The sequence below is a fragment of the Mauremys mutica genome, chromosome 20, assembly GCF_020497125.1.
Source record: "Mauremys mutica isolate MM-2020 ecotype Southern chromosome 20, ASM2049712v1, whole genome shotgun sequence".
In the NCBI taxonomy this organism is placed as follows: domain Eukaryota; kingdom Metazoa; phylum Chordata; order Testudines; family Geoemydidae; genus Mauremys; species Mauremys mutica.
The window spans coordinates 709752-730641 of NC_059091.1; the positions used below are offsets into that span (position 1 = coordinate 709752).

The following is a 20890-nucleotide window of genomic DNA, read 5'->3' on the forward strand; positions in this document are numbered from 1 at the left end:
CCCACTGGGGTTATCGCGACGCCGTGGGGCACAGTTGTGGAGGAGGAGCACGGGGGGGGTCAGGCTTACGTTTGCCTCGCCTGCGGGCGGGGGTGGGACCCCGGCACCCCCCTCGCTGTCTCGTCACGGCTCCCACGGCGGCTTCTTCCTCCTCACCAAGGCTGCAAGGCGTTCGCTTCCTTCGGGTGCCCCACGGGGGGCATCGCGTGCCAGCTGGGGGGTGGCTGGGAGGGGGACGGTGCCCATCACGGGGTGGGGGGATGGTGCCTGCCATGGGGCGGGAGGTTCGGGGGGGGGCTTGTCTCGCTTTCCATCAGGTCGGGGTGTCGGGGGGGGGCTGCCCAGTCTCTGCCACGGCTCCTCTCTCCTGCCCTCGGCTCAGGCCCAGGCTCAGGCCTTGTGCTGCTTGCTGGTCTTGAAGGAGACCTGCAGGATGCGGTCGCCCAGCCGGTACCCGTTGAGGCTGGCGATGGCCATGGCCGCCTCCTCGTAGTTGGTCATGGTGACGAAGCCGAAGCCCTTGCACTTGTTGGTGGCGAAGTCGCGGATCACCTTGACGTTGGTGACGGCGCCGAAGGGCCCGAAGAGCTGCCACAGGACGCTCTCGTCCGCCTCCGGCGACAGGTTGTAGACGAAGATGCACCAGCCGCCGCTGGAGGCGCCCGTCAGGTTGACGCCCGCCAGGCTGGTCATGCTGTCGATGGTGATGGGCGAGAACCTGGAGATTAAGGACAGAGGACTAACCTTGGGTGTAAGGCAGGCATGGGCGCGGCGGGGGCACAGCGCCCACCCGCCCTGGGCACGAGGAGCAACCCACCCGCCCTGGGCAAGGGGAGCGGGGAGCAACCCACCCACCCTGGGCACGGGGAGCAACCCACCCGCCCTGGGCACGGGGAGCAGGGACCAACCCACCCGCCCTGGGCACGGGGAGCAACCCACCCGCCCTGGGCACGGGGAGCGGGGAGCAACCCACCTGCCCTGGGCATGGGGACCAACCCACCTGCCCTGGGCACGGGGACCAACCCACCTGCCCTGGGCACAGGGAGCGGGGACCAACCCACCCGCCCTGGGCACGGGGAGCAACCCACCTGCACTGGGCACGGGGACCAACCCACCCACCCTGGGCACGGGGAGCAACCCACCCGCCCTGGGCACGGGGAGCAGGGACCAACCCACCCGCCCTGGGCACGGGGAGCGGGGAGCAACCCACCTGCCCTGGGCATGGGGACCAACCCACCTGCCCTGGGCACGGGGACCAACCCACCTGCCCTGGGCACAGGGAGCGGGGACCAACCCACCCGCCCTGGGCACGGGGAGCAACCCACCCGCCCTGGGCACGGGGACCAACCCACCCACCCTGGGCATGGGGAGCAACCCACCCGCCCTGGGCACGGGGAGCAACCCACCCGCCCTGGGCACGGGGAGCGGGGACCAACCCACCCGCCCTGGGCATGGGGAGCGGGGACCAACCCACCTGCCCTGGGCACGGAGAGCAGGGAATCGCCCTGGGCACGGGGAGGGGGGACCAATCCACCCGCCCTGGGCACGGGGGAGCAGGGACCCGCCCTGGGCACGGGGAATGGGGAATTGCCCTGGGCACGGGGAATCACCCTGGGCACGGGGAATGGGAAATCGCCCTGGGCACAGGGGAGTGGGGACCCGCCCTGGGCACGGGGAATCACCCTGGGCACGGGGGAGCAGGGACCCGCCCTGGGCACGGGGAATCACCCTGGGCACGGGGGAGCAGGGACCCGCCCTGGGCACGGGGAATGGGGAATCGTCCTGGGCACGGGGAGCAGGGACCCGCCCTGGGCACGGGGAATCGTCCTGGGCACGGGGAGCGGGGACCTACCTACCCGCCTGGGGCACAGGGGAGCAGGGTCCCTCCTGGGCCACCACCCCAGGCCTGGGTGCGGGAGGCCCTACGTTCCAGCCAGCCACCAAGCTCAGCTCCGGGGGGCAGGGCTTGGAGGGAGCCTGGGATCTGGATTCGAACCCGCTCTCACCTGCAGTGCCCTCCACCCCTCCCCCACAGCAATTCCATTCGGGGGGCGTGGCCAGACCAGGATTTGAGGCGCCCCCCCGGGCATGGGCGGCTCTGGCCTGCGCTGCCCTTACCCTGAATCGGGTTCATCTCCCCCCTCTGCCCCAGACTCCCTGGGTGACCCTCTCTGGGCCTCAGTTTCCCCATGTGAGCAATGGGGATAATGATCCTTCCTGGCTCTATTTCGATTGTCAAGTCTTCGAGGCAGCGACTGTCTGTCCCTGGGTCTGGGCAGCGCCCGGCACAACAGGGGCCCGGATCTTGTTTGGGGCCTGGGGGGGCCTGGATCTCCGTCGGGGTCTCTCAGCCCAATAACAAAAGCAGGCGTGTTTGCTGCTGGGGGATCTGCGCACGTCCCCCCCCCTCGCGACCCCCCCGCGCCGGCCAGGCTCTGAAGAGCATCGAACCCCAACCCAAGGGAGGGAACAATCAAGTGATGCGTCCCATGTGCCCCCCTGCCTGACTCCCAAGGCCCTGACACCCCCGGGGGGGAACGGGGGGGCTGGGCATTCTGCACTGGCCAGCTGCTCCCATGCTGGGGGGGGCGGGGGTGGGGATTATGATTTCAATGAAGACGCCGCAGAATCGACCCCAAAAGAAGGTTTTTTTCCTTTCCACCATCAGGCCCGAAATGGATCCAGGAACCTGCCCCCCCCATGGCCCCCCAGTCATGCAGGGCAGGGATCTGGTTGGGGGCAGGGACCCAGGGGAGATGGGGGGAGGTGGAGGCGTCTCTGCTGTCAGGCTGGGCTGGGCAGGGGGCCTTGGGGAGGGGATGGGGAATGGGGGGGGGCTAGTTAATTCCCAGTGCTGGCGGCTGGGGCTGGGGGGCAGCGGCGGGCTGGGGGGGGGGCTCGTTACCTCTTCACGCCGTAGGCCATGTTTAGCAAATTGTCCAGCCTGTGGGAGGAAGACGGAGAGGAGAGGCGAGGGCCCGGTTAGTAGCTAACCCGGTACAGCGGGGAGGGGGGGCCCTGCAAGGTCACCTGGCTCGGTTATGGGGCAGGAAAGGGCAGGGGGTGCCGCGTGTAGACATGGGGGTGCGACACCGGCTGCATTGCACATGTGAGTGCACCCGGCGGCATCACTCGTGTCAGTGCACCTGGGCCTGGCAGATGCTTTGTGGGTCAGAGTGCACATGCATGCACGAGGGCTGTGTGGCACGGGTAAATGCACACGCATGCACGAGGGCTGTGTGGCACATGTAAATGCACACGCATGCACGAGGGCTGTGTGGCACGGGTAAATGCACACGCATGCACGAGGGCTGTGTGGCACGGGTAAATGCACATGCATGCACGAGGGCTGTGTGGCACATGTAAATGCACACACATGCACGAGGGCTGTGTGGCACGGGTAAATGCACATGCATGCACGAGGGCTCTGTTGCATGTGTTACACATGTGCCTGGAAGCATGTTGCATGAATGTTCCATGTAGCACATGCTGCACCCATGAAGGTGTGTGTGCTTCACGCACATGCGTGTTGCCTGGCCATGTGTGTATTTGTGGCAGTTCGCACATGCAGGCTCAGGAGCTGTGTAGAAGGCATTGAATCACACGGCACGCTACATGTGGCTGCTCAGAAGACACACATCCTACATGCATGTCATGTGTGCAACATGTGGCGTTGCAGCGTGTGGAATAGCCCACGTGCCCTGCTGCATGCATGACGCAGGCATGATGTACATGGACATTGCTGGATGCACACGCATGTTGTGTGTAATTTTTTTCTCACACTCAGGCCAGCAACCCCCGTGGACACAAACGCGTCTGACTGGCTTGGCTACGTGTGGCGCACGCAGGGCGGGGACGTGGGTCACGCGTGTGCCGAGGCTCTGCCCGCAGGGCTGTGTACACGCCGCAGTCCTGGCTTGGGGGGGGGGGTCAGGTTCTATTATACCGTTGGGGGGTCATTTTAAAGCTGGAGGGGTAACTAGAGAAGGAGAGCGGGCTCGGTGCCAGGACTGGCCCTGGCTGGAGAAAATGGGGCGCTGAGGGGGATGGGCCCGTCTGGGGGTACAGGACTGGCTGTTTGGGGGGGGGTCACATCCCAATGGGGGGGCTCAGAGCCCCTTGTTCACAGGCCGCAGTAACGATGTGTGAACACGTAAAAAGGGGGGGGATCTAGTGAGACTGGGGGGGGGGGATTATGGCTGCCATGGCAACCCAGCCACCGGTCCAACCCTGACCCCCGCCCATGCACCCAGTATGCCCCCTCCCCCCCTCTTCTTGTGGATGAGAAAGTTGAGGTCCCTGAATCGCCAAAATCCCAAGAATGGTCCTGTCCCCCCCCCCGCTGCCCATCGAGCCATGATGCCCAGTAGTGAGATGCAGCCACCTCTGGGGTGGGGCAGGGGATTGGTTCCACAGGGATCCCTCGCGTCCCTGCCCAGGGTGCCCTGCCCAGGATGCCACCGGTTACCTGCCTTCCAGAGGGGCAGATACGGCCAACAGCATCCCAGCTGCCCCCTTCCTTCCTGCCCCACAGAGCCAGACCCCCCCGGCCGGCGTGAACAGCCATCGCTCCTTTGACACCTGGGGATCCAGCCCCATGGCTGGGATGCAGCCACCTCTGGGGTGCCAATGCCGCACAACGGACGGAGCCAGGCCATGAGGGAGGAGCCCTGGCAGGAGTTCGGGGCAGGACGGGATTTCGGCCAGGACGCCTGGGCTCACGCCCCTGCCCCAAGCTACTAAGAACTGAGGTTTTATTTCTCCTCTGCAAGGCGGTGCCTCCCCCTGCCCAGCTCCTAGCACCCCCCCCAGCCTCCAATTCAGCCCCTTGGCCCGGGGGGGGGGGGTCTCCCATCCAAGTCCTAGCCATGGCCTGGCCCTGCTTAGCGCTGTGGGGACCGGGCCCCAGGGGTCCCGGACAGTTCACACCTCTGCGATGGAGCCAGCCCCAGGTGGGGGCAGAGAGCCAGAGGTGATGGGGAGCCCCCCCAGCCCCAGCAGAGACAGAGGGGAGGGGCTGCCCGGGGGAGAGGTACCCAGGGGCCATTTCACAGACCCCGAGTTCGTCACTGGGCAACCGGGACTCAGGGTGCTGTACACAGGAGATGGGCGGGGCTATTGGCAAAGGGGCGGGGCAGGAACCAAGGAGGCGGGGCTACTAGGGTAAGGGGTGGGGCCAATGGTAAAAGGGGACAAAAGGGGAAATGTTAATAGAACAAGGGGAGGAGTCAGGAGCAAAGGGGGAGGAGTTACTAGGGAAATGGGAGGAGCTAATAAGGGGGGCTGGGAATGTGCTAATAGTAAAGGACGAGGGGCAAAAAGGGGAGGGGCCAGGAAAGGAGGTGGGGCTACTGGTTAAAGGGGAGGTGCTAGCAGTAGAAGGGCGGGGCCACGGCCAAAAGAGGAGGCACCGTGGCAAATAGGGACGCTCTAATAGAAAAATGGGAGGGGCCAGGAACAGGAGGCGGGGCTACCGGCAAAAGGGGAGGTGCTAGCAGTAGAAGGGCGGGGCCGTGGCCAAAAGGGGCGGGGCGAGCCGTAAAGGGGCGGGGCTCCCCGGACGAGGGGCGGGGCCGGGCCCAGCGGCGTCTCACCTGAAGCGCTGGGTCTGGTGGTGCAGCGGCCCCGTGTAGCGCCGTGCCGTGGTCTGGTACAGGTGGCTCAGCAGCGCCTGGCCGGTTTTCTGGCTGGGGTTGTTGGCGAACTTGACGGTGATGGGCTCGCTGGCGCCCAGCGGCTTCTGCCCGTTCAGCCCCTTGATGGCCTCCTCCGCCTCTATCCTCTTGTCGAAGCGGATGAAGCCCACCCCTCGGGAGACGCCTGGGGGGAGCACAGCCAGGTCAGGGGGGCGGGGCTGGCCTCAGCGTGGCGCCGAGGGGCACCGTGGGGCAGGGGGCCAGGGTGGGGCTTGGCAGGGGGCGCCGTGGGGCAGAGAGCAGAGCAGGGGGTCAGTGAGGGGCGCTGTGGGGCAGGGAGCAGGGGGGAGCCGTGGGGAGGGGTCAGTGGGGATGCTGTGCTGCAGGGAGCAGAAGGGCCAGTAGGGGGTGCCATGGGGGAGGGGGTCGGGGTGAGGCTTGGCAGGGGGTGCCGTGGGGAAGAGACCGGAGCAGGGGAGTCAGTAGGGGGTGCCGTGGGGTACGGAGTCAGTGAGGGGCACCACGGGGCAGGGGTCAGTAGGGGGCGTTGTGCTGCAGGAAGCAGGGGAGTCAGTTGGAGGTGCCGTGGGGCAGGAGGTCGGTGGGGGGGCTCCATGGGGCAGGGAGTCAGCGGCGGGGGGGGGCTCTGAGGACTCATGGCTGCTTTTCACAGCAGCCTGGCGCCATCAAGACGAGGATTGTGCCCCCCTCCCCCATTTGGGCCAAATCGGAGCCCTGGGCCCCTGCAGCACTGACCCCCCCCCCCGTCCATCAGTCTCCAGGCCCCACGGTCCCTCAGGCCCGGATGGGTCTGATCCAGGGGGGCTGGGAGGGGCCAGAGCTGGATGCCGCTGAAGCCACCGGACCCCATTGATCCAGCGCCCTGGAGAGAACCCTGGAGTCCGGGCTCCCAGCCCCCCCTCCCCGGAGCAGGGGGCTCCCGGCCCCTACCGGTGACCTGGTCCACCAGGATGCGGGAGGTGATGATGCGGCCGTACTGCGAGAAGAGCTGCTCCATCTCCTTCTGGCTCATGCTCTTGGGCAGGCCGCTCACGTACAGGTTGGCATCGCGGATGGAGGCCGAGCTGGGCCGGGCGTAGGAGACCTTGGGGGGCGGGGAGGGGTCAGACGGGGGCTGCGGGGAGACAGGCGGGGCCAACCCCTCCCCCGCCACCGCCTCACCCTTCGCTGCTCCTCTCCCTGGAGCCCTGGCTCCCAGCCCCCCGCTCTAACCACTAGGCCCCCCTCCGAGCTGGGGATAGAACCCAGGAGTCCTGGCTCCCAGCCCCCCGCTCTAACCACTAGGCCCCCCTCTGAGCTGGGGCTAGAACCCAGGTGTCCTGGCTCCCAGCCCCCCGCTCTAACCACTAGGCCCCCCTCCGAGCTCTGAGCTGGGAACAGGGGCAGGATCTGTGGTGCTTCCTCCCCCCCGCTCCACTCCATGGGTCTGTCTCTCACTGGGGGGGTTACCCGGCTACCCCCTAACCCCTCCCTGTCCTTGAATCCAACCGGCTCCGTCCCCCCCATCCCCCCTCACCTCATCCTGGCCCCCACCCGCCGCCTCCTCCCCAGGTCCTGCCCCCCCCCGCTCACCTTGATGGTTTTCATCTGCAGTTTCAGCCCGTTCAGGGTGTTAATCGCTTTGTCCGCGTCATTCGGGTCCACGTAATTCACGAACCCGTAACCTAAACTCTGCCCTGGGGGCGGGGAGAGACGTGAGTGGGGGGCACAGAGCCCCCTCCCCTTACCCGCACAGCCCTGCCAGTGCCCCTCACTCCCGACCCGCAGCCCCTGCCAGCCCAGCCCTGGGCTCCCACCCCCCAGCTCTGCCGGTGCCCCTCACTCCCAACCCGCAGCCCCTGCTAGCCCAGCCCTGGTCCCCCAGCCCTGCCAGTGCCCCTCACTCCCGACCCGCAGCCCCCGTACCTGTGATCTTGTCCCGGACCAGCTTGCAGGACTCAATCTCCCCAATGCTGCCGAAGAGGCTCTTGAATTCCTCCTGCGTCATGTTCTGGGGCAGGTAGTTGACGATGAGGTTGGTTTTGCTGTCGTCGGCCGCTCCGTTGGCGCTCAGGGGCGGCCCGTTGGGGAGGCCGCTGTTACTGGTGGGGCCGTTGGACACCTGGGTCTCCATGGTGCTGATTATCTGCTGGAGACAAGAGGGGGCAGGGGGTGATCGCTCTGCAGGCAGGGGGCTGTGTGGGGCAGGGGGTGCTGGGTCAGGCAGTGGGGCTGTGTGGGGCAGGGGGTGATCGCTCTGCAGGCAGGGGGCTGTGTGGGGCAGGGGGTGATGGATGGGGTTAGGGGGTGCCGCATGGGGTAGGGACGCTGTGTGGGGAGAGGGGACTGATCCAAGGGGGCACTCCATGGGGTCGGGGGGACTCTCCAAGGGGGTATCTGCCCTGGCATTCGCTGCCACCCGATGGGTGTCAGCCGAGTGTCCTGGCGCCGGGGTCGGTTCAGCCCCGGGGGCGCCATGGACAGACCGACGGACAGACGCCCTCCCACCCGCACTCAGGGAAAAGCCAAGGGACCAGGGGAACCCGTCCAGGCTGCCAAATCCAGAGCCCCTGAAACCCGGGGATGGCGGGACCAAGCGCTGGAGGGCAGACGGCCAGGCTGGGGGGCCCAGACAGACACACAGACAGGCCGAGGGGGACAGGCGGCCGGCCCGGGGGGAGGGGGGAACAGACAGCCTGGCTGGGGGAAGGGATGGCCAGGCCAGGGAGCGGGGACAGACAAACAGGCCGGGAATGGGGGACAGATGGCTGGGCCGAGGGGACAGACAGACGGTCGGGGGGACAGACAGACAGACAGACAGACAGACGAGGGAACAGACAGACGGGCGGGGGGGACAGACGGGCGGGGGGACAGACAGGTGGGCGAGGGAACAGACAGACGAGGGAACAGACGGGCGGGCGGGGGACAGACAGACGGGCTGGGGGGACAGGCAGAGGGACGGGGGGACAGACAGACGGGCGGGGGGACAGACAGACGGGCTGAGCACAGACAGTCCCAGCTGTTCTAACATTCTGGGGAGCCAAGCCCCCAAATGTCCCCCGCCCCCTTGCCAAGGGCAAGAGCCACCCCCTCACCCCCCACCCCCGTGCTCTCCCTGCAGCTGAGCCCCTTCCCCTTCCCCCCTCCATGGAGCAATGGGGAGCCTGCTCCGACCCCCACCCTGGCCTGGTTATTTCTGCCCCCTCCAATGCACGAACCCCGAATCAGCTGCCCCCCCTTCCCAACACCCCCATTCCAGTCCTGGCCTTTCTCTTAACCCTGCCTCAGCCGCCCACATCCCCCCTTGAGGATCCTCCAGGCCCGGCTGCCCCAGGACGCCCCATCAGACCCTCCCCTTGAGACACTGATCCACCTTCCAATACATTCGCCCACCCGGCTCCTCCAGGGGCTCCAGATCTGCCTCCCCTCGGTGGCCAGAAACCTCCCCATGTCCATGCTCGGGCTGTCCCCGTTTGCTCGCGCCCCCCTCCCTGGCTCCCCCCGGGGTGTAGACGGAGCGCTCAGCTCCCCGGCAGCCTGCGTCCGGCCAGGCGGAGCAAGCCCAGCGCTGTCAGCGCCGCCCTGGCTGCAGGGAAGGTGCCTTGCGTTGACAGCCAGCAGCTCTAGCCTGACCTGCAGGCCGTTCCTTCCCCCGGACGCTTCGTGCAGAGCCCCAGGATCTCGCTAAACCAGCCGAGACTGCGGGGAGCCAGGTGCCCCCGACGCCCCCGCAATGGCAGGGAATTGATTCACTGAGACATGCCCAGATACTCCCAGCCCCACACTGCAGAGGAAGGCGAAAAACCCCACCCCCCACCTCCAATCCCTGCCAATCTGGCCTGAGGAAATTCCTCCCTGCCCCTAATCGGACGGTCAGTCTGACCCTAGGCAAGCTCCACCAACCAGAGGATGCTTCTCTGGCCAACCTCTGATGCTCCAGAGGAAGGCGGGGGGGGGGGGGGGACAGGATCCATCTGCCCAGTTGTGCACTGTGGGGGAAGGGACATCCCTTCCTGACCCCTGCAGGTAACCGGCTGCAGCCCTGAAGCATGAGGTTGGATTCCAGCCTTAAAGCATGCGGAGGGCAATGCAGAGATTCCTCTTCTCCTCGTGGTCTGTGATGGAAGGGGATGAACAGTGGGGCTGACAGATTCCAAGCCAGAGGGGACCTCCATGACCAGCTCCCCCCCACCCCGCAAGGCTGTAGAATCGCTCCCAGAAGTGGGAGATCATCTTTCAAAACCCTCCAAGTGATGACAAGTCCAGCCCCTCCCTGGGAAGCGGCTTCGCCGTGTCATCACCTCCCTGTGTCTTATTCCAGGGTCGGATTTATCTACCTTCAACTCCCAGCCAGCCCTTGTCAGCCAGACTGAAAAGCCCTCGCGGCATCGCCAACGACCCTTTAGTCGTCCATGGGCCTGCTCCACGGTCTGTTGCCGGCCCCTGCGACCGTCCTGCCACCCACATGACGTGTGGCTTGTGAGTCCAGGAAACGCAGGGCAGATCCCAGGAGGCGATTCCCATACCGGGGGCATTGCCGCCCCTCTGGTGAGACCGGGCTGGGGGGGGGGAACGGCCCTGCCTGCAACTTGTCCGAAAGTCCCCAAAGACATGAGGGGGCCGTGGCCCTTCTGATCAGCCAACGTTAATATCGGTGAAAAGCCCCCAGCGATGCAGAACCCCAGAGACACCCCCCTTTCTCAGCAGCAAGGCAGGGGGGCAGCAGGCTCGGGGTGTGTGATTCGAGGAGCCCATTGCCTCAAACCCATCCCTCGTTTCCTGCCTGCAGCCCGGAGGTGCGATTCCGGCAGCAGGAGGCGCCCGGTGGCCGTGTGCCCCTGGGTGCCGAGTGCCCCCCCCGGAGAGCCGCCCTCATTGAGCCGACAGCGAGGACAAGCCCGGCGCACGGATCCAAGCCTGGGCCCCAAAATTCAGCAGCCAGATCAGAGCCACAAACCAATCCCAGCTCCTTCCGCCGGCCCGGGGACGCCTGCAGCGGCCGGTCAGTTTCAGCCGTGGCTGTATCAGCGTCTCCCCCTCGGTTCTGTCAGTTCCCCGGCGGCTCTGTCAGGGACCCATGGGCCCGAGCCGACCTGTGCCGCAGCCGCGCGTCTGAGGGAGGAGGGGGTGGAAACCGGCGCAGCAAAGCGCAAATCAGGCTGGAACGGAGGGACCCCGAACTCCCCCAGTTCCCCGCGAGGCCGGCACAAATCTCCCACACGGCGGCTGCAGGTGAACCCGCAGGCCGGGCCTACGCTGGGGCATTTTGCGGGTGCTGCTACGCCAGGCAGGGGTCACCCAGAGCTCTGCCAGCCAATGGTTGCAGCGTAGACTCGGGCTGAGAGCCCTTGGCCAAAAAATGGCCCCGTGTAACCCAAGGGCGTTAAGCTACACGAGGCCTTTGCCTTCCAACACACGAGTGTCCGTCCCCACGCGGCATCCCCGGGAGCAGGGCCTTTCAGTTCACCCCCCGCCTTAATCCGAAGTCGCCCCCCGCCTTAATCCGGTGTAGACGAGGCTGGGTCTGCATCAGGGGCCTTTGCCAGCACAGAGGGCCTGGCAACGTGCCCCAGCAGGGACGCAGCCGGGGGGCATTGCTCACCCCAGCGCCCCCAGGGTTGTTGCCGGCTCGGCTGGGTGGGTCGGGGACGAGCTTTTCCACACTCCCGACTGAGCAGCTCTCTCCCCTGTGCAGCCGGCCCCGGGCGGGTCTGGGATAGCGAGAAAATCAGACCCCCCCCGCCCCCAAGCCGCACGGTTCTACCCGGCGAATCCTGTGTCCACCCGGCCTCACACGCCAGCCCCGCCCCACAGCTCAGGGGAGTTTGGCCAGGGTCACGCCTCCCCCAGCAGCTGCCAAAAGCCTCACGAGGGACACTAGTGACCCCCCCAGCCCCCTATCCCCCCCCCCTTGGACTTTTCAATTGATCAGAAGAAGCAACCACAGCGCCCCCTAGCCCCAGGCAGGGGTGTTGGGGGTAGGACCAACTTCGAGGGGAGAGCACCCCCTAGTGCCCCCCCGCTTCCTGCAGCACAGCGCCCCTAGTGCCCCCCGCTCCCTGCAGCACAGCGCCCCCTACTGCCCCCCCGCTCCCTGCAGCACAGCGCCCCCTACGCCCCCCCGCTCCCTGCAGCACAGTGCCCCCTAGTGCCCCCCACTCCCTGCAGCACAGCGCCCCCTACGGCCCCCCCGCTCCCTGCAGCACGGCGCCCCCTACGGCCCCCCCGCTCCCTGCAGCACAGCGCCCCCTACTGCCCCCCCGCTCCCTGCAGCACAGCGCCCCCTACGCCCCCCCGCTCCCTGCAGCACAGTGCCCCCTAGTGCCCCCCACTCCCTGCAGCACAGCGCCCCCTCCGGCCCCCCGCTCCCTGCAGCACAGCGCCCCCTACGGCCCCCCCGCTCCCTGCAGCACGGCGCCCCCTACGGCCCCCCGCTCCCTGCAGCACAGCGCCCCCTACTGCCCCCCCGCTCCCTGCAGCACAGCGCCCCCTACGCCCCCCCGCTCCCTGCAGCACAGCGCCCCCTAGTGACCCCCCCGCTCCCTGCAGCACAGCGCCCCCTCGTGCCCCCCGCTCCCTGCAGCACAGCGCCCCCTATGGCCCCCCCGCTCCCTGCAGCACAGCGCCCCCTACTGCCCCCCCGCTCCCTGCAGCACAGCGCCCCCTCGTGCCCCCCCGCTCCCTGCAGCACAGCGCCCCCTACTGCCCCCCCGCTCCCTGCAGCACAGAGCCCCCTAGTGCCCCCCACTCCCTGCAGCACAGCGCCCCCGATGGCCCCCCCGCTCCCTGCAGCACGGCGCCCCCTACGGCCCCCCCGCTCCCTGCAGCACAGCGCCCCCTAGTGCCCCCCGCTCCCTGCAGCACAGCGCCCCCTAGTGCCACACTGGGGCATTGGAGCCAGCACTGACTGTGTGGGAGGCGCCCCATGGGGTACATCTGCTCCCAGCAGGATCTGGCCCATGGCAGACACCAAAGCCTGCAAAGCCCCCCCGACCCGCCGACGCCCTGCCCCCCCAGGGACCCCCCACCCCCACCAAAACCCTGCCTGCCAGCGACCCCCACCCTCCCACCGACGCCCTGCCCCCCCAGGGATCCCCCACCCACCCCGCCAACGCCCTGCCTCCCAGGGACACCCCCACCCGCACCCCACTGACGCCCTGCCTCCCAGGGACCCTTCCGCCCCCACCTGGCCGACACTGCCTGTCAGCGACCCCTCCACTCCCACCCCGCCAACACCCTGCTCCGCTGAGTGGCCCCTGCAGCTGCTCTGGGGCGGCCGTCGGCTCCCTGTGGGGTTATTGATCCGTCCATCGATCTCGACATTATCCCCGGCCCCAGGCCAGACACCGAATCCATCGGCAGTGAACTGCCAGCCAGACTGTACCCGGCAACGCTCCTCAGTCCCGACCCGCAGCCCCTCCTGTTCCGGCCCAGGGCTCCCCCACAGCTCCCCCAACGCTCCTCCGTCCCGCCCCGCAGCCCCTCCTGTCCCGGCCCAGGGCTCCCCCAACGCTCCCCCAACGCTCCTCAGTCCCGCCCCACAGCCCCTCCTGTCCCGGCCCAGGGCTCCCCCAACGCTCCTCCGTCCCGCCCCGCAGCCCCTCCTGTCCCGGCCCAGGGCTCCCCCAATGCAACCCCCAACGCTCCTCCGTCCCGACCCGCAGCCCCTCCTGTCCCGGCCCAGAGCTCCCACAACGCTCCTCCGTCCCGCCCCTCTGCCCCTCCTGTCCCGGCCCAGGGCTCCCCCAACGCTCCTCCGTCCCGCCCCACAGCCCCTCCTGTCCCGGCCCAGGGCTCCCCCACAGCTCCCCCAACGCTCCTCCGTCCCGCCCCACGGCCCCTCCTGTCCCGGCCCAGAGCTCCCCCAACGCTCCTCCGTCCCGCCCCACAGCCCCTCCTGTCCCGGCCCAGGGCTCTCCCAACGCTCCTCCGTCCTGCCCCACAGCCCCTCCTGTCCCGGGCCAGGGCTCCCCCACAGCTCCCCCAACGCTCCTCCGTCCCGCCCCACAGCCCCTCCTGTCCCGGCCCAGGGCTCCCCCACAGCTCCCCCAACGCTCCTCCGTCCCGCCCCACAGCCCCTCCCGTCCCGGCCCAGGGCTCCCCCACAGCTCCCCCAACGCTCCTCCGTCCCGCCCCACAGCCCCTCCTGTCCCGGCCCAGGGCTCTCCCAACGCTCCTCCGTCCCGACCCGCAGCCCCTCCTGTCCCGGCCCAGGGCTCCCCCAGGGCTCTCCCAACGCTCCTCCGTCCCGACCCGCAGCCCCTCCTGTCCCGGCCCAGGGCTCCCCCAGGGCTCCCCCAACGCTCCTCAGTCCCGCCCCACGGCCCCCTCCTGTCCCGGCCCAGGGCTCCCCCAACGCTCCTCCGTCCCGCCCCACAGCCCCTCCTGTCCCGGCCCAGGGCTCCCCCAGGGCTCCCCCAACGCTCCTCCGTCCCGACCCGCAGCCCCTCCTGTCCCGGCCCAGGGCTCCCCCAACGCTCCTCCGTCCCGCCCCACGGCCCCCTCCTGTCCCGGCCCAGGGCTCCCCCACAGCTCCCCCAACGCTCCTCCGTCCCGCCCCACAGCCCCTCCTGTCCCGGCCCAGGGCTCCCCCACAGCTCCCCCAACGCTCCTCCGTCCCGACCCGCAGCCCCTCCTGTCCCGGCCCAGGGCTCCCCCAGGGCTCCCCCAACGCTCCTCAGTCCCGACCCGCAGCCCCTCCTGTCCCGGCCCAGGGCTCCCCCAGGGCTCCCCCAACGCTCCTCCCTCCCGACCCGCAGCCCCTCCTGTCCCGGCCCAGGGCTCCCCCACAGCTCCCCCAACACTCCTCCGTCCCGCCCCACAGCCCCTCCCGTCCCGGCCCCAGGGCTCCCCCAGGGCTCCCCCAACGCTCCTCAGTCCCGACCCGCAGCCCCTCCTGTCCCGGCCCCGGGCTCCCCCACCGCTCCCCCAACGCTCCTCCGTCCCGCCCCACGGCCCCCTCCTGTCCCGGCCCAGGGCTCCCCCAACGCTCCTCCGTCCCGACCCGCAGCCCCTCCTGTCCCGGCCCAGGGCTCCCCCAGGGCTCCCCCAACGCTCCTCAGTCCCGACCCGCAGCCCCTCCTGTCCCGGCCCAGGGCGCCCACAGGGCTCCCCCAACGCTCCTCAGTCCCGACCCGCAGCCCCTCCTGTCCCGGCCCAGGGCTCCCCCAACGCTCCTCCCTCCCGACCCACAGCCCCCTCCTGTCCCGGCGCCAGGCTCTCCCCCCCCCCCGCCGCCTTGGTGCTGGAAGGCGGGAGATCTGTCTGGGGTTCCTATGAGTCCCCCCAGCACCCTGGGAACTGGACCCCCCTCCATGGCCCCCCTTGCACTTGGGGCTCATTCCCAGATTGTGTCATGGGGCTGGGTTGGCTGGGTCCCTCCTCCCCCCACCCTCAGATTGAGGCCCAGCCAGACCTGTGCAAACCCACCTGGATGCTCCCCTCCCCTGAGGGCCTGGGGCCCAGGGATTGTGGGGGTCCCAAATGCAACCTCCCTCCATGTGTTTTTACCCATTGGATCCCCACTTCCCAACCTGAGCTGAGACAGAACCCAGGAGTCCTGGCTCCCAGCCCCACCCACACCTGGTGAACCCCAGACTCCTTCTCCTGGCCTGCCCAGACCGAGCGGGATCACGTATTCTGCCCAGACACCGTCGATCCGTTCAGGTCACTCCAGGGTGGGAGGCAGCGAAAAGGTGACGCTGACACGCCCTGGCTTGGTAGGCAGCCCCCTGCACTCAGCCGGCCGGCCCTTCTCCGGCAGCACCACGGTAACTCCCGAACACTGCCTCTGACCCACTGGAAAATCACAGGGAACTGTTCTCGGCACCTCTGGGCAGAGCCCCTGGGATTTGGGGAGAATCAGAAATCTGGAAGAGGCCAAATGGGGGACGCACGGAGCCCCTGGCATGGGGAGAGTGGGGGTTCCTGGTATGGAGGGGGTATTGGGGGCACACAGCGCCCCTGGCATGGAGCCAATAGGAGTTGGGGAGCAGAGAGATCCCCACCTCCCAGCACAGCTGGTAGCACCCGGCAGCAGGGGGAGTCAGCAGAAGAGCTCTGCATGGGCTGGATGGATTAGATAGATAGAGGGGGTGGATGGGGATAGATAGATAGATAGAGGGGGGGGTGTGGGGATAGATAGATAGATAGAGGGGGTGTGTGGGGATAGATAGATAGAGGGGGTGGATGGGGATAGATAGATAGATAGAGGGGGTGGATGGGGATAGATAGATAGAGGGGGTGTGGGGGATAGATAGATGCGGGGATGGATGGGGATAGATAGATAGATAGATGGGGGGTGGGGGGATAGATAGATAGATAGAGGGGGTGGATGGGGATAGATAGATAGATAGATAGAGGGGGGTGGATGGGGATAGATAGATAGATAGAGGGGGTGTGTGAGGGTAGATAGAGGGGGTGGATGGGGATAGATAGATAGATAGATAGAGGGGGTGTGTGAGGGTAGATAGAGGGGGTGGATGGGGATAGATCGATAGATAGAGGGGGTGTGGGGGGATAGATCGATAGATAGAGGGGGTGTGGGGGGATAGATAGGTAGAGGGGGATGGATGGGGATAGATAGATAGAGGGGGGTGGATGGGGATAGATCGATAGATAGAGGGGGTGTGGGGGGATAGATAGATAGATGCGGGGATGGATGGGGATAGATCGATAGATAGGGGGGGGTGTTTCGGGATAGATATATATAGGGGGGGGGGGGGGGGTAGATAGAGCGAGGGGGGGGGATGGGGATAGATCGATAGAGGGGGTGTGGGGGGATAGATAGATAGAGGGGGGGTGGATGGGGATAGATAGATAGATGCGGGGGTGGATGGGGATAGATCGATAGATAGAGGGGTGTGGGGGGATAGATAGATAGAGGGGGTGTGGGGGGATAGATAGATAGAGGGGGGTGGATGGGGATAGATCGATCGATAGATAGAGGGGGTGTGGGGGGATAGATAGATAGAGGGGGGTGGATGGGGATAGATCGATAGATCGATAGAGGGGGTGTGGGGGGATAGATAGATAGAGGGGGGTGGATGGGGATAGATAGATAGATCGATAGATAGAGGGGGTGTGGGGGGATAGATAGATAGAGGGGGGTGGATGGGGATAGATAGAAGCAGTGGCTGGGACAGACAGATGGGCCGGGCTGGGGATGGAGGGACGGGGGGAGCGATAGAAGCCGCCCCCCTTTGGGGCCCCGCCATTGTCCCCGCTCCCCGGCCCCGCCTGGCTTGGGCAGCTGCGTCTCCGGGCCCTGCGTCCCCTGCCACGGCGCAGCCGGCCGCGGTGTCAGTTGCAGGCTGCGGCCCAGCTTAGCCGGGCTAAGCCCCTAATTAGGATGATCCCTGGCTCCATCCGCCTTAACGCCACACAACGAGCTTAGCCCCCCCTTCCCCCAGCAAACATATGTCACGGGGCGGCGGGGGGGGGGGCTGGACTGAGACACACACCCAGGGCCTGATCCCCCCCCCGGACCCCTTTTCCACATGACAGCCATCTGGCCCAGCCCGCGGGCCCCAGTTGCCGCAGCAACCGTCTTCTCAGCAACTGCTTGGCAACAGAGACGCCATCCCCTAATCCGGTTTGGCCAGAGCGGGTGTGGGGGTGCTGATGCCCCCCCCAGCCCTCCAAAGCCCTCCCCCCGCATCATCACCCCACAGAGAGACCAGGCCCCCTGGGGGGTCTACAGGGTATCCCCGAACCTCGTCCCACCTACTCACCCCTCCCCCTGCCATAGGCTCCCTACAGACCCCTATAGAAGGGATCAGCCCCTCCATCTGCTGCTATACGGCCTCTGGGGGTGTCTCTAGGAGGGGTGGAATTCCCTGCTCAATTCTATAGGGGGTCTCGAGATACAGACGGGAACAAATTTTCTCCTCAGCGCTATGGGGGTCTCTAAATACCTAATTGCATAGGGGGTCTGTAGATACCTATCGAAGGGATAGAAACCCTGATTCAATTCAATAGGGGAGGGGCTCTGCCGATAGCGGGAGAGAATCATTGATTCCATTCTAAAGCACCTATAGAAAATCCTCCAGGTTTCTGGGAACCCTGCTCCTCTCCTAGGGAAGCCCCAGGAAGTTCTATAGGGGCATTTCCCATGAGGGTAAAATTCTATAGGTGCATTTTCAAGTGGGGAAAACACTGCCCGGCTCGGGGCAGTCTGCCCGGCGGGTCGCCCGGAAGCCCTGGGCCTGGCAGCCCCGGTGTGCCCGGCTTGGGGCAGTCTGCCCGGCGGGACACCTGGGAGCCCTGGGCCTGCCAGCCCTGGTGTGCCCGGCTCAGAGCAGTCTGCCCGGCGGGTCGCCCAGGAGCCCTGGGCCTGCCAGCCCCGGTGTGCCCGGCTCAGGGCAGCGCAGGGCCGGCTCCAGGCACCAGCCCAGCAAGCAGCTGCTTGGGGCGGCCAACGGTGAGGGGCGGCACGTTCGGGTCTTTGGCGGCAATTCGCCGGCGGGTCCCTCACTCCCTCTCGGAGCAAAGGACCAGCCGCCGAATTGCTGCCGAAGACTGAAGCGGCGGCGGTAGAGCTGCAGATCGCGATCGCGGATCTTTTTTTCTTTTTGCTGCTTGGGGCGGCAAAAACCCTGGAGCCGGCCCTGGGTCAGCGTGCCCAGCTGGCTGCGGAGGAGCTGGGTGGGTTGGCAGGTTTCAGCCAAGTCCTGCCTAGTTTCTGGAAGACGTTGCCATCCCCACAATACTGAGGGGGAAACTGAGGCACAAAAGCAAGTAAGTGATTTTTGTAGACGTCTCACACAGCAAATCTGGGGCAGAAGTGAGAATAACAACCCTGCTGTAGCCACTAGACACCACTCCCATCACATAGCTGGGACTAGAACCCAGGCATCCTGACTCCGCCCCCCCCCACTCTAACCACTAGATCACACTCCCCTCCCACAGCTGGGGATAGATCTAGGTGTCCATATTCTCCCTTCCTCTAGTAGCCCCATCCCCAGGGCTGGGCCAGAACCCAGGTGTTCTAACCGTCGATCCCCTTTAACCGCCACGTCCGCAGTTTCGCCAGCACTAGCAATGTTCGGTGTTTCCCCAGCTGCTCGAGCCATGGGGCTGACGAGGGAATCCCAGCTTTCATGGCCATCAAAAAGCCTTCGCAGGTGCAGAGAGAAGCTTGACAACCTGCCTCCTAAAGGCTCAGAACCCAGAGCGAATATACCCCAAATGGACTGATTTTTTTTAAATCTTATGATTTTTTAAGACAATCTCAAGATTTTTAAAAAAAAAACCCTGATATCCCCATTCCCCAGCTGGAGAAATCACCGAGTGGCTGTGGCAGGGGCATGACAGTTGCGGGAACATCCTCCATCAAAGGCCATTTTTAAATCAAGTCCTTGTGCCCAGCCCCCACCCCCCCGCTCTAACCACTAGACCCCACTCCCCTCCCAGAGACAGAACCAGGAGTCCTGGCTCCCAGCTTCCCCCCCCCGCTCTAACCACTAGACCCCCTTCCCTTCTGCTCCCAGTGCTGGGGATAGAACCCAGGAGTCCTGACCCCGGGCCTGTCCTCCCTTGCCCGTCTCCGCAGCAAAGCAAGTCATCCGTGGCATGATAATCCTCCATTGTGCACCAGGCAGGGAGGCAAGAGGGGAGCGAAACGCCCCCTCCCCTTCCCCCCACGCAGAGACAAACCCGGCACACACAATGCTGGCCCCAGGCCCTGCGGACAATGGGGCATTGAGCACCCAGGCGACAGGAGGCACCGGGCTGCCAGCCACGGAGCGCTGCTATTCTCCCACACATCCGCTCCCCCCCGTGCGCCCCCCCGTGTCAGGGGAGCTCTACAGCGCAGGGAGAGAATCGGCGAGAGAACGAGACGGGTCGGGGGGGCTAAGCCGGCATGTTAGTGATGTGGCTGGGGGTCAGGGCTCCTGGAGCTGCGGGGGGAAGGGAGTCTGGGGGTCACGGGGAGGCCTGGGAGCCAGGACGCCTGGGTTCTGGCCCTGTGTCTGGAAGGGCAGTAGCACCTAGTGGGGAGGGTACAGAGACAGGGAGCCAGGACTCCTGGGTTCTAGCCCTTATGCTGAGGCCTAGGATAGTCCACTGGGATCAACCCACTTCCCCCGGTTCAGATCTCCCCAGCTGCACCCAGCACATGGCGGGCAGGATTAGAGGGTGCTATTGGCTCACTGCATTACGGTAACACATAGAGGCCTCAGCCCAGATCAGGGCCCCGTCGTGCCGGGCGCTGCCCAGACCCCGCCCGAGATCAGGGCCCCACATTGTGCCGGGCGCTGCCCAGACCCCGCCCGAGATCAGAGCCCCACATTGTGCCGGGCGCTGCCCAGACCCCGCCCGAGATCAGGGCCCCACATTGTGCCGGGCGCTGCCCAGACCCCGCCCGAGATCAGGGCCCCACATTGTGCCGGGCGCTGCCCAGACCCCGCCCGAGATCACGGCCCCACATTGTGCCGAGCGCTGCCCAGACCCCGCCTGAGATCAGGGCCCCACATTGTGCCGGGCGCTGCCCAGACCCCGCCCGAGATCAGGGCCCCACATTGTGCCGGGCGCTGCCCAGACCCCGCCCGAGATCAGGGCCCCACATTGTGCCGGGCGCTGCCCAGACCCCGCCCGAGATCAGAGCCCCACATTGTGCCGGGCGCTGCCCAGACCCCGCCCGAGATCAGGGCCCCACATTGTGCCGGGCGCTGCCCAGACCCCGCCCGAGATCAGGGCCCCACATTGTGCCGGGCGCTGCCCAGACCCCGCCCGAGATCACGGCCCCACATTGTGCCGAGCGCTGCCCAGACCCCGCCTGAGATCAGGGCCCCACATTGTGCCGGGCGCTGCCCAGACCCCGCCCGAGATCAGGGCCCCACATTGTGCCGAGCGCTGCGCAGACCCTGCCTGAGAGCAAGGCCTCGCCCCCGCCAAAGACCAGGGTTCCCGTCGTGCCAGACACGGCCCAGCCCCTGCCCTCAGTCGCTCACGCCGTCACTAGCATGGGGAAGGGTCAACTCCTCCTGTTTGGCTGAGGGGGTCTCTGAGAGTTTGGGGGCAGATTCTCGGCCCTCTGACTCCCACCACAGGTGCAGGGCCTTGGATAACCTGACGCTGAGGCCACAAAACATCTCCAGCAAAGCCAGGACTCGAACCCAGAGCTCCATTATCCTAACCCAGTGTCCTAACCACTAGGCCCACCTGCCTTCCAGGCACACCCTTCTGAAACAGCCACGTGATCTGATGCCCCATTACACACCCGAGCCCCATGGTGCCCAGAGGCACCGCCA

At 66.6% G+C, this 20890-nt stretch overlaps 1 protein-coding gene across 2 annotated transcripts in view; it reads right to left on the reverse strand.

The window, feature by feature from the left end:
* Positions 1–331: 331 nt before the first annotated feature.
* Positions 332–20890, reverse strand: part of LOC123353592 (ELAV-like protein 3) — a 43525-nt gene continuing 22966 nt past the window's right edge. The window contains exons 3-8 of one of the 2 annotated variants that reach the window (XM_044994812.1): positions 7563–7785; positions 7230–7333; positions 6588–6741; positions 5595–5820; positions 2906–2944; positions 332–718 (exon numbers count right to left, since the gene is read on the reverse strand). In XM_044994812.1, the coding sequence (XP_044850747.1) occupies positions 391–718; positions 2906–2944; positions 5595–5820; positions 6588–6741; positions 7230–7333; positions 7563–7785 (1074 nt within the window). In that variant the 3' untranslated portion in view covers positions 332–390. Of the gene's footprint in view, positions 740–2905; positions 2945–5594; positions 5821–6587; positions 6742–7229; positions 7334–7562; positions 7786–20890 lie in introns of both variants that reach the window. The other variant, XM_044994811.1, reaches the window with a different exon arrangement.